Source organism: Trachurus japonicus, chromosome 1, assembly GCF_045865225.1.
Source record: "Trachurus japonicus isolate A0001 chromosome 1, Traja_1.0".
Classification (NCBI taxonomy): domain Eukaryota; kingdom Metazoa; phylum Chordata; class Actinopteri; order Carangiformes; family Carangidae; genus Trachurus; species Trachurus japonicus.
The window spans coordinates 30054401-30067081 of NC_140907.1; the positions used below are offsets into that span (position 1 = coordinate 30054401).

The following is a 12681-nucleotide window of genomic DNA, read 5'->3' on the forward strand; positions in this document are numbered from 1 at the left end:
AAACCCGCCTCTCCCGGAACTGCATTTCATTTCATTCTGAGGGAGAGTCTGGCCTCATCCCCGCTCTAAGCGTCTGGGGTGGGCGGGAGCTGGGCGGGAGTAGTAGCGTTGACAGACAACCCCATTCAGCCAAACAGCAAGTTGGTGTAGTGACGGGGCTTTGCACCAGTCGGCCCCTGATTGGCCAACGTGCTGTGTCAATCACAGCGGGCGACGCTGATTGGCTCGGCCTTCTGAGGGTTTCAGTCCAAACGCTTAGAGCGGGGATGAGGCCAGACTCTCCCTCAGAATGAAATTAAATGCAGTTCCGGGAGAGGCTGGTTTACGAGGCTAACATTTTCCAACCTCACAGGTAAATGATGATGACAATTAAAGGAGAATTCCGGTCATTTTCTAAGTAACTCTCTACAGCTCTAGGTCCGAATCGTCCATAGGATGCGACCATAGGAAAAAATGCGAGAAAAACATGTGCAGTTAACCAGTGAAGTAATGGGGGCAGTTCTTCTGGCCGCAACTTTGGCTCAAAATATCACTACACATGCTTTGCAACATCCACCAGTTCCTTACCACACAACACTGAGTGTGCATAACTCTGTTAATATGAGAGAGCAGTGTTAAAGTGTGTTTTTATCGACGTACCTCTTGTTTACTCTAGCTTCCTGGGTAGACCTTACTAGTCGACTGTCGAGCTCGAGACTGTTTCCATATCAACAAAGACAAAAACGTGAGGAAAACATGGATTTAGGAGGAAAAAATTATTTTGGATGGGGAAAAAAAGCAGTTATATTCATATTGATGCTTTTTCCCCATCCAAAATATTTTTTCCCTCCGAAATCCATGTTTTCCTCGCGTTTTTGTCTTTGTTTCCAGGCTGCACATATTTTACATATACACTCAGGGACCCAGAGCTGTAGAGCGTTACTTAGAAAATTACCGGAATTCTCCTTTAAAAAAAAATACACAGCTTCCTAAGATGTGGTGGAAACAGAAGCAGGAATTATTTCTGATATTGTACCAAGCTTTAGTTACCAAAACATTTTATGTTTTTTAGCCTAAAGGCAATCTATCTGTCTATCTAGCCTGTCTGCCGTCTGTTGGATGGCTGAGCTTTTTGACCACGCCCACACTCTCCCACTGTTTCCCAAACAGGTGTTTTTCATGGCGTTTTCCACACTCGCTGTGCACCGAGTCCTTCTGCTTCTTGAGGGGTCTCATCAACAACGGGATGAGAGACGACAGACCTGTCACTGAGTTTCACTATGAAGATGGAGAGGGAGTGGCGACGAGATGGTCGAAGAGAAAAGAGAAACAAGGCGGAGGAAAGGCTGAAGATGGAGCCGCCAAAGAGCCAGAGCCACAGACGGAGCCTCAGCCAGAGACACAGCCGGAGGCGATGGAGGTCGAAACCATTGTGAATGATGAGACGATGAACAAAACAGATGAAGATAAAACCCCAGAAGAGGAAAGTGTCACCGTGGCGGCTGCAGGTGAAGGTTCATCCCGCGCGGAGCAGCAGAGCGACGATCAACCAACTGAAGTCAAGGCATCGGACGCAGCAGCCACAGAGGATCCTCCAGATCTGTCGGACATGCTGCAGTTCTCTCTGGAGTCTCCGGGTGGCGCCTGTGCGGTGTCCCTGACCCTCATGGCGCTGGGCCTGCTGAGCGTGCACCTGACCATCCCCAAACAGATGGTGGTGGTGGACAGCAACCTGGTTGACAACGACGTAGTGAAGAGGTGAGAGTCTGTTCATAGTATTCAGTCCTGTTTATTCATCAAAGAGCTATTTGTTTCAGACTGCCTTACTATAATGTGTTATTCTGACACTTAGTGAACATATTGTAGTTTCCTTATTAATAAAGCCGTAGCTTGATGCTCTGATCATTCCCTTGTTGTAATCCACTTAAATGACAAAAAGAAGTTCAACTATTTACTTCAAAAAATGAAACAGTTATCCAAAATTGAGAAAATCAAAGAGAAACCACACCCACACAGATCCTTATGTATTAAAAGGCAATTATATGTATTATTGTTAGAAAGCCACAACTTTCCCACCAGCTATTACAAAAAGATGAAAGGATGAAATTAGAAATGCTTTAAATTATCCACACATACACATCTTTTTAGTGTAACGACTTCTATATGAACTTCTTTTTTACCGTAAATGTGAACTGTCAACACTTTAATCTGTAAAAACTGTAAATAGTCTTTTTTTATCAGAATAAACATAAATCACCTTTTAAAATATGAACTTGAATTATGAATTTACCCAAATTGCATTTCATCTTGAGTTCTTTTTTTTTATAGACTACACTATACCTTCTAAAAACACACTTTCTAGAACTGAATTTATTTTCAATTATTCAACAGGTTGATTGATAGAAATAATAGATAGATAGATAGATAGATAGATAGATAGATAGATAGATAGATAGATAGATAGATAGATAGATAGATAGATAGATAGATAGATAGATAGATAGATAGATAGATAGAAAACCAATCAATCAAACAAAATCAAGTTGGAACTTCTCAGATGTAGGTTTCCATTTTCTTATGTCAGTAAATTGATTATTGGCCATTTTCTTTATTTTCTTTAATTGATTGATTGAGACACTGATCAAGATTTGGATTTTGTTTTTTTCAGCATGGCGGCGCTGGAGGAGGAGGATGACGATGACTACGACGGTGAAGAGTGTGAGGGGAGGAAGAAGCTGGAGGTGAAGGCGCATCAGGCCTCGCACACCAACTACCTGATGATGCGAGGATACTGCTGCCCCGGCATCGGTACAGTACACACAGATCAATTCTGACTATTGATTATCAAGCAAACTGATTTTAACCTCTGGGATGCGAGAATTTGATACTTGTCATATTTAGTTTGCATCAGTGTAAATAAGTTGTTTTAAGAGGGTTTTTTGATAAGGAAATAATGAATTAATCTGAAGCTAATAATAATAATAATAATAATAAATATTTTGACCATTCAAATTTTGTAAAAAACAAAACACATTTTATCTATTATTATTATTGTTGTCATTATGCTGGACTGTGATGCTCTATCTCAGTTTCGTTGTTGCGGGTGACAATGACAATAAAGTATTGAATTGAATTGAATAGATTTTTTGTGTTTTTTCCACTTCCAGTCAAAATACGTAACCTCAACACTAATGACAACATTGTGGTGGAGTCGTGTACCATGAAGTTGCAGCTACGCAACACGCCTGCTCATAACATATTCGACACGGAGGGTAAGTATCAACACATTCACTAGATGAAGTGAACGATCGGCTGATGATCAGACGCGGTATTGATCATTTCTGGTTGATCCCTTGTAGAAACTTTATTCTTTTGATCTGCAGAAATGTATTGATTGTTTTCCTCTCTCTTCGTTCATAGGCTCCCCGCCACTGGACCTGACTAAATGCGGCCCCTCCCTGCTGCCCCCCATCCTCACCTACTCCATGTGCTCCCCCTCCCCCTCCTCCTCCTCCTGCAGCGTGGAGGAGTGCGACAAGCGTTTGGTGGAACGAGGATACACTCCTCAGGACATCGAGGCGTGTGCTCGGCTGAGGAGCGTCTTAGACAAAGCCGGTGAGAACGGTTTGGACCTGCGAGACCTCCACCAGGTTCACGCGCAGCAGGAGGAGCTGCAGGCCGGCTGCACCCGCAGCCCCCGGCAGTACATGGAGGTAAACACAAGCACGAGCGCATGGTTGCAGGAAATTCAACTGAAGCTGCACAAGACAAATTCCAGATCTTGTTACATTGGTAATGTGGGACTATTAGTCAATCGTCAATAATTAACCCTTTCCCCCAAAAGTAACTGAGTTACATTATAAAAGCATTATAAAAGTAGCTAATTACCAGGAAAAGTAACTATTGTGTTTAGGCATGTGCACGGTTACCTGGGTACTCGAGTACCCGAGTAGGCAATCTGCTAATCGGTTACAAATTATTACCTAGGATTAAAAAAATGTCATGTTAGAGCACAGTCTAGCGTTGGATCAAACTACATAATCATGCCATGGTTCGGGTTTTTCATAGTGTTAAACAGTTTCGGATCAAACAACATGTTTTTTTTGCTGTATAAAAGCATTTTTGGATCGAGCCTCAACCTTTCAAACCTTTTACAAGAATCTGTTGTGGTTCTCTCAGGGTAAGCCGTAGGGAGGGAGACGATAGGTATCATCAAGTCTGTTAGAAAATACAAACATTCTGAAACCTTCCCAGTTATTTCCTGAGACGATGCGAGGCAGAGAGGAGCGTAGGTGCCAAAATGTAGTGTAGACTAATAAATAAGTCTAAAATATATATATATATATTATAAAAATAAAAATAAAGTTTTCCCCTCCAAGGCAGCCGGGGCATAAAGATGCACATATGCCCCATATGTTAATCTCACCCTCTTCGGTGGGTGAGACGGCGACACCTCAGCTCACTCTTGTGTTTCATGGTCTTTACTGGGATTTATAAAACTGAATCTGAGACTAAACTAAATCATAATCTGATCTGGAGGTGACACTAGTTCGCCTTTAGGAAACCAAACTGTTGCACACCTTATATTTCCAACCTTGAGCCAAGTTGTGACAATATCATACAGGGATAACTGGTGTTCAGGAAAGGTGGGTGTAGCAAACAGTTTCTTTGTTTCGTCTTCCTGTTTGTGTTTGTCTGATCTGTGTTTCTCTTCTTTTTTCTTTTTTTTTCGCCCCAGGATTTACAAGAAGAAAACCAGGTGTTTAAAGTCGGGGGTCAGGACCGCCGCTGGGTGCTGACGCAGCACGCCGACCCGTGGCTGCTGACCGTAAACACCAAGCAGTGGTCCCAGGCGTACTTCAAATCTCGCAGCATGCCGTTTTTGGAGAATGAGCACAACATCCCCTTCATGCGCAAGAGGTGCAGAGGAGAGAGCCACAAGGACACGGAGGAACCGCCGAGCAAGAAACCCGCTGTGGACAGAGGAGAGGCCGAACACGGCGAGAACGGCGACGAGACGAGAGAGGAAGCAGGGAACGAGGAAGCACAGCTGGAAAAGCGGAAAGAGACTGAAGAGGAGGGAAGTGGAGAGAAAGAGCTGAACGCGGGAGGAGAGGAAGGAAGACAACAGACGAGCCAGGAAGAAGAAGTAAAGGAGGATGCAGGAGAAGAGAAGATGGAGGGAGAAAAGGAGGATGCAGGAGAAGAGAAGATGGAGGGAGAAAAGGAGGATGCAGGAGAAGGGAAGATGGAGGGAGAAAAGGAGGATGCAGGAGAAGAGAAGATGGAGGAAGACAAGGAGGATGCAGGAGAAGGGAAGATGGAGGGAGAAAAGGAGGATGGAGGAGAAGGAAATATGGAGGGAGACAAGGAGGATACAGGAGAAGGAAAGATGGAGGAGGTAAAGGAGATTGCAGGAGAAGAGAAGACAGAGGAAGTAAAGGAGGATGCAGGAGAAGAGAAGATGGAGGGAGAAAAGGAGGATACAGGAGAAGGAAAGATGGAGGGAGAAAAGGAGGATGCAGGAGAAGAGAAGACAGAGGAAGTAAAGGAGGATGGAGGAGAAGGGAAGAAGGAGGGAGACAAGGAGGATGCAGGAGAAGAGAAGATGGAAACTGAGGAGGGACAGAAAGAAACGACGAGAGTGACGAGATCCAGGAGGCGCGCCAGTGTCTGCGCTGAAAGAGATGAAGAAGTGTCCTCTCCCCAGAGTGCTGCTGGGTGAGTACAGACTGTGACAGAATAAAAGCTTTCAAAGTAGTTTGATATGAGGTCAAACACCGGACCGGACCGGTGTGTTAAATTTTACCCGTAGATGTCGCACGTAAAGGGATAGTTCAACATTTTGGCAAACTGGGTCCATTAATCCCTATAGCATAGACTGTAAAAAGAATGGACGTAGCGTCCGTGACGTCACCCATTGGTTTTGGGGAGTCGTTTTTGTGACTCAAATATGGCGGCCTGAACAGCGCCATGTTGGATTGGCCGGCCGAGAACCCGCCCACTGGCCTCGAAGCAGCCTGTCTCCGGACCGCTCCAGACCTGTCACTCAACGTTTCCGCGCCCTGATTGGCCAGAGTTTTAATCTAATAACAGTAAAACGGTAGAGTTAAAAAAAATTCACCCCCCTCAGAGTGTGTGCGGGGGTAGAAACTATCGATTGAGATGAAAAAACGTTCTGACACCAGGCTTTTAACATGTTTACTGAGGATGTAAAGTCGGCGATTTTAACATGGGGGTCTATGGAGAATGCTCCCTTCTGACACCAGCCCCCAGAGGAATCCGAGGGGATTGCAGTTTTTTGAACGCGGAGGTGAGCTTCACTTCTCAGACCGACAACTGCCCCCTTGCCCTATAGTCATAGCAGTAGGTTCGTTGCTTTTAATTGTCGGTGCAAGCTATTTTTAGAACGGCGGAGCAGAGCCGCGAGCTGCTCAGAGCTACGCTACGGAGGCTCATGGGATTTCTTGGTTTCCCTCGTCAAATAATGGTGAATGTGCAGGTCACAACTTGTCCACCAGAGCGTTTTGGAGTTGTTGGATTGTGTATTTGATGAGTTTGATGAGGGAAACCAAGAAATCCCATGAGCCTCCGTAGCGTAGCAACATCACAACATGCACTGACCATTAAAGGTAACGAACCTACTCCTAAAACTACAGGGATTATGGCAATGGGCCAATTTGCCAAAATGTTGAAATATCCCTTTAACTCAGCAGATGAGAACATCTGCATGAATGAGAATGTAGCGACTCCAGTCCACACCTCTGGTTTACCCACCACCAAAACTGAAATATGATCTCCTTCATGTTGGTGCTTAAATGTTAAATTGCACATGTTTAATCACATTGAACATCTGAACCCTGAATCATCACAGCTGCAAAGGCTCAGATTGATGAAAACATGTTGCACTGTAAACAAAAGAGTAAAATGTTGAATCAGATCCGATGAAAACAGATGTAACTGATCATCTTGTCTTCATAGGACAGATATCTACACACAGTTCTGGCTCTGAATAACCTGTGAGCTCTGTGTTTTTGTGTCATAACCCTATGAACTGTGGGTAATTTCCTATGGCAAATTCAGTAAAAATGCAGACTGCATCACATTATATAAGAATTAATTCATTCATGTCATTATGCATTTAATTTCTTTTCATTGTAATGATTATGGCTTACATAGACCTACAATGTAGTATCTCAAAAAAATTGAATATTACAAAAGACCAATTTGGATACATTTAACCCTAACCCTTCTGAAAATGATCCATGGTATTCTAATTTATTGAGATGTACCAGTATGAAAGACTTTAAATGACCTCACAGACGTATGGGAACTGGCCTCAAAGTCTGTGAAGGTCAACATTGAAGATGGTTTTAGCATTATGATGGTTTTGGCACAGTTTGATGATGTAAGCAGCCCCTAAAACAGTTTGGCTCCTACAACAAACCAGACTGACAAACACTGGAAATCGGCCCGACTCTAATCACCTGTAACAGTTAAATGTGTGTTTCCTGTTCCTGTGTGTGTGATCATCTCCTGTTTCTTCCTGTTTCCATCATCATCATCATCATCATCATCATCACAGTGAGTACGTGAGCTTCGTCAGCCGACCGTGGCGCATGGTGGACGGCACGCTGAACCGGCAGGTGTGTAAGGGCATGTTGGAGGGCATCATGTACCACATCATGTACCGACCCGGACTCACGCAGCAGGTGCTGGTGGAGCGCTACAAAAACGTGCTGCAGCCGGTGGCCGTGCTGGACATCCTGCAGGTAAACGGGAAAACGCCCTATTTTACGAGGGTATTTAATATTCACTTCCAAGACAGACTTGGAGAAAGCAAGACGTTATGTAGGAGTAAATTAATTTCCTGCTCTTTAGTTAATACACAACTCTAAGATTCCTGTGTGCTTATCAGTGTTTTTGTTTTTTTTTTCATAACACAAACCGTGTCCATTTCCACACACACTCCTTATCCCTCCAGTACAGCAGCGCCTTTCCTTTTTCCTTTTCCTTTTATTAAACTACCATTAAGGAAACTCAACACTTCCTTTCAGAATTTTCAAATTAAAAATATTGCAGTCTTCTTTTTATGAAAGGGATAGTTCAACATTTTGGCAAATTGTCCCATTGTACAGACGGGTCAGAGGTGGTTCCGCCAAAATAAAAGCTTTCAAAGTAGTTTGATATGAGGTCAAACACGGGACCGGACCAATATGTTAGATTTTACCCGTAGATGTCACACTTAAAGGGATAGTTCAACATTTTGGCAAATTGGCCCCTTGCCATAATCCCTATAGTCATAGCAGTAGGTTTGTTACCTTTAATTGTCGGTGCAAGCTATTTTTAGAACGGCAGAGCAGAGCCGTGAGCTGCTCAGAGCTACGCTACGGAGGCTCATGGGATTTCTTGGTTTCCCTCATCAAACTCATCAAATACACAATCCAACAACTCCAAAACGCTCTGGTGGACAAGTTGTGACCTACACATTCACCACGCTATGAGATAATAACGGAACGTTACGAGACAGAGTTGTTTTAGAGGTAAATTCATGCAAACGTTGCCTTCAGGGGCAGTTTTTCATCAAGCAGTCTCTGCATTTGCCAAGAAAACAACTCTGTGAAAGTGAAAACATCGGGTTTGTTTGTTTGGAGATGCCATATCTCCACCTTGTCCTCGTCTGCCCCGTGGCCTCCTCCTCCCAGCTGGACGGCCAGGAACAACTCCCTAAGGAGGCGCCCTGACGGGATCCGTACCAGATGCCTGAACCACCTCAACTGGCTTTTTTCCACAGCGGAGCAGGAGCAGCGGGTCTAATCTGAGTCTCTTGCAGATGACTGAATTTCTCACCTTGTCTCTGTGGGAGACTATCCCAGCCACTCTCCTGAGAAAACCCATTTCACCGGCTTGTATCCACAACCTCGTTCTTTCTTTCAGCGACCCATCGCTCATGATCGTAGGTGAGAGGAGGAACGAAGACCGACCAGTAGATGGAGAGTTTGTCTTTTGGCTCGGCTCTCTTTTCGCCACAAAGGTGTGGTACAGCGACTTCGATACCGCTCCTGCCCCGCCGATTCTCCGGCCAGTCTCCTGCTCCAGTGTCCCCTCACTCCAATGCCCCAAGATACTTAAACTTAAAGAGATAGCTCAACATTTTGGCAGATTCTCCTCACCATAATCCCTATTGCCATAGCAGTAGGTTCTTTACCTTTAATTATCGGTGCATGTTGTTTTGAGATCGGCGGGGCAGAGATGTGAGCTGCTCAGTGAACACAATAAAGGTGAACGGTACAGGTCCCCTGTCCCTCATCAAACTCATCAAATACACAATCCAATAACTCCAAAACGCTCTGGTGGACAAGTTGTGACCTGCACATTCACCACACTATGAAATAATCATCTAACAATATAGACACATGAAGCAATTACTCTGAACTACTTGTGCTTTTGAAATCACTCCACCCAGCAGTCATTTCAGGAATGTAGTTACGGCTGTATTTGCCTCAAGAACAACTCAGTCTCATAATGTTACATGATGAGGCTGAGCACTATTCACCTCCACTGTGTTCACTGAGCAGCTCACATCTCTGCCCCACTGATCTCAAAACAACATGCACCGATAATTAAAGGTGATGAACCAACTGCTATGACTATAAGGATTAGGGCAATTTACCAAAATGTTGAACTATCCCTTAACTTCACTTAGGGCAAAGACGTATTCCCCACCCAGAGAAGTCAGTCCAACCGTTTCCTGCTGAGAACCATGGCGTCAGATTTTTATCATGATGTTATCAAATGTTATTCAGTATGTTTCCGGGAACGTGTTTGGAAAAGCACATTTTATTTTACCGAAATGTCAGTAGTCCTCTTCAGTGGATAACTCCCAATATTTGTGATCCTATGCTGTCATTTATAACTATTAACATATAGTTATTATTTGACATTAACTAAATGAGTTTGTCTATTGGTGTTTCTTCATTTTGTTCCTCTATTTGTCTTTATTTCCTGCTGCATTTAAGTGATGTGGAAAAACTCATTTTAAGGTTGAAGAAGTGATGATCAGGACATTTTTATTTGAGCTATTTAAATAATGCATATTAATATTTACACAATATACTCAATACTAAAATAATATAGCCTTTTTGTCGCCTAATGTGTCACCGTCCCTCTCCTTCTCTGTAGGCGCTTATCGACATGGGCTGCGTGACCAAAAAGACTGTGGTGAAAGGTCCTAAACCGTCGCTGTTCAGTCGCTCCGTGCAGCTGAAGGTAAGCGAGGCAGAGCTGGAGATCGAGGAACCGGACAAAGTTTTCTATGAGCCTACCGTCAGCTGCTGCCTGCGGCTCAGCCAGGTGCTGCCCAACGAACGCCACTGGAACAACGCTACACCGTCCAAGTGCTCGTCCACCCAACACTGACCTGCGCTCGACCTGGCATCACGTCAGGTACATGATGGGGAAAACGTATCAGGCCGATAATGACGCCTATAAAGTGTCACTAAAAAAAATTCTGGTTTTACAGAACGGGGGATGTTTCTTTGTACATTTCGGTTGTTGATTTTGTCCTAAAGTTAAAATTTGTGTTCAATTTTGTTTTTGTACTTGAAATAATAAATACAAATGTCATCGTATAAACTTGTTGATATGAATCTGTGTTGTGACAGGGCCTCACACTGCTCAGTTTTGTCTTTGGAAAATGAATCGCGGAGAGAGAGAGAGAGAGAGAGGAGACTCAGGCCAGCTGCTCAACTTCAGACTCAGGTGGAGGTGATGTGAAGTGAATTTCCTGCAGCTGCCAGTCAGGGTCAGTTTGAAGCAACGTGCCTCAGGTTTTTAATGAAGAATACAGAAAAAGTTAATCTGCCAAGACGTGATCTCAGTGGGTGTTGGTGCTAATGAAAGGTTGTGCAGTGTCACTTGCTTCCCAATCCCATCCTGTTTTTCATGGATAACAACTCCTTGTGTTATCTCTGTTCTCCACTGATGGATTTATGTTGGACGGACGAGAAAGTTATTTTGTAGTGAGGATGTTTGCAACCAAGTGTAGACACTGATAACCACATATTGTAGGACTTTCCCACACGTGATATCAAAGGGATCCTATGGGGATTGCGTTGTTTGTATCCTAAAACCCATTGAATGCATTAGTTTACCCCATGAAGCATTTTTAAATTCATAACTTTAAACTCTCATTGTTCTCATCTGTTATTTCTATTTGGCAGCCTGTCCTTTCTTTTCCTGCCTCCGCTGTATTTTTACAGGCAGGCCATCTTTTATCATTTGGCACAGAACCACGGCAAGTCTATTGTTACCTGCGTAATCCAGACACAGTTGGGGTCCACCCACCAAAACTTCACTCCATAGCACCAATAAAAGTCAAAATCACAGAAATAGTGCAGCATTTACAGGAATACGGGCATGTTTTCATAATAAGTGTCAAGAATAAAATAACATCTCTGAGCGCTGACCAACTTAATAAGATAAATTATTCCTTTTGATAGTCCCACAGTGTTGGAGCAGAAAACAAAAGGAAGTCAACCTGCAAAATGACAATATCAAGTATCTGTCAGGTATCTGTCCTTACACGCCGCCACACAGTCAAACCGTGCATGTCCCTGCTACAATTCTTCAATTTGTCCACCTTGTGCATTTGGACTCGAGGTGAGGAGACAAGCAAAGGACCTGCAGAAGAAAACACAGCTACTGTAACTTCAAAAAGATCTTTCGTTTTTCCACAACGTTTTAATATTTAGCAAATATTATGCTAACACACCAAACTGAGATGATGTAAACATCTTAAAATATTAATATAATTTAGAAGAAAAATGCTGCAAATCATCACATTTGAGAAGCTGGGACCATAATAAGGTAGGTTTCTCTGTTTTCTTTTGTTCATAAATTAATATTTTCTGCTCTACTTGCATATTGTTGACTTGTATATAACAGAAGATAATATGTTATGACTACTTCCTGCTAAAAGTGCATTAAAGCAGAAGTAACTTGCGGAATGTTTGTGTTAATATAAGTCTTAAATAGTTATCTTCTGACGGCAATCACTTACATAGAGTGTTTGGTCTGAAACACGGGTCTGTCAGTCACTCTGCTCTGCTGTAAGGGGCAAGACCGCCCCTTACAGCAGAGCAGAGTGACTGTGTGTGCAGCCAAGGGATGCGCGTGAATGTGGTGATGTAGGGACGAGGGCGGGGACTGCTGACTCCATCGGCTGACAAGAAGTTAGCCAAAACAACCGGATCGCTTACTTCTGCTTTAAAAATAACTTAAGCAAAAGTACAAATACTTCCTCTTTAACCTTTTGAACTTTGTGAGCACGACACCGCCCTCTGTTTGATGCTCTGCTGTTTCTTTCCAGTCGTCTATTTGTGTATAGATGACGAAGCAACATGAGAGGATGATAAATACAGAGATTGTAAAGAATAATGCTGTCAGCACTGGTCAAGAGTTTAGAGTGGTGAACATAACTCTGTCCAGTATGCACACCGGAGGTTCACGCCGCCAGGAAATGTTACAGGAAACTCCTCCCTGTTTTGTTGCATTTAACCACAAACCATGTGTCTGGGTTTGGCCACTTTATACTGTCGTCTGTGACTGTGCATCTACTGAATTCTTCAAATACACAGCACTGGGGTTTTTTTTTTTTTACTACGTGGATATTAACACTTAACTTTCATTTATTGCAAGCAT

At 43.4% G+C, this 12681-nt stretch overlaps 1 protein-coding gene across 1 annotated transcript in view; it reads left to right on the forward strand.

Annotated features, from left to right (window-relative positions):
- Window positions 1–10607, forward strand: part of gtf3c1 (general transcription factor IIIC subunit 1) — a 32416-nt gene extending 21809 nt beyond the window's left edge. The window contains exons 34-40 of the mRNA XM_085784542.1: window positions 1150–1737; window positions 2648–2787; window positions 3147–3251; window positions 3400–3692; window positions 4718–5700; window positions 7565–7751; window positions 10162–10607. Of these exons, the coding sequence (XP_085640668.1) occupies window positions 1150–1737; window positions 2648–2787; window positions 3147–3251; window positions 3400–3692; window positions 4718–5700; window positions 7565–7751; window positions 10162–10398 (2533 nt within the window). The 3' untranslated portion in view covers window positions 10399–10607. The remainder of the gene's footprint in view (window positions 1–1149; window positions 1738–2647; window positions 2788–3146; window positions 3252–3399; window positions 3693–4717; window positions 5701–7564; window positions 7752–10161) is intronic.
- The last annotated feature ends 2074 nt before the right edge of the window (window positions 10608–12681 follow it).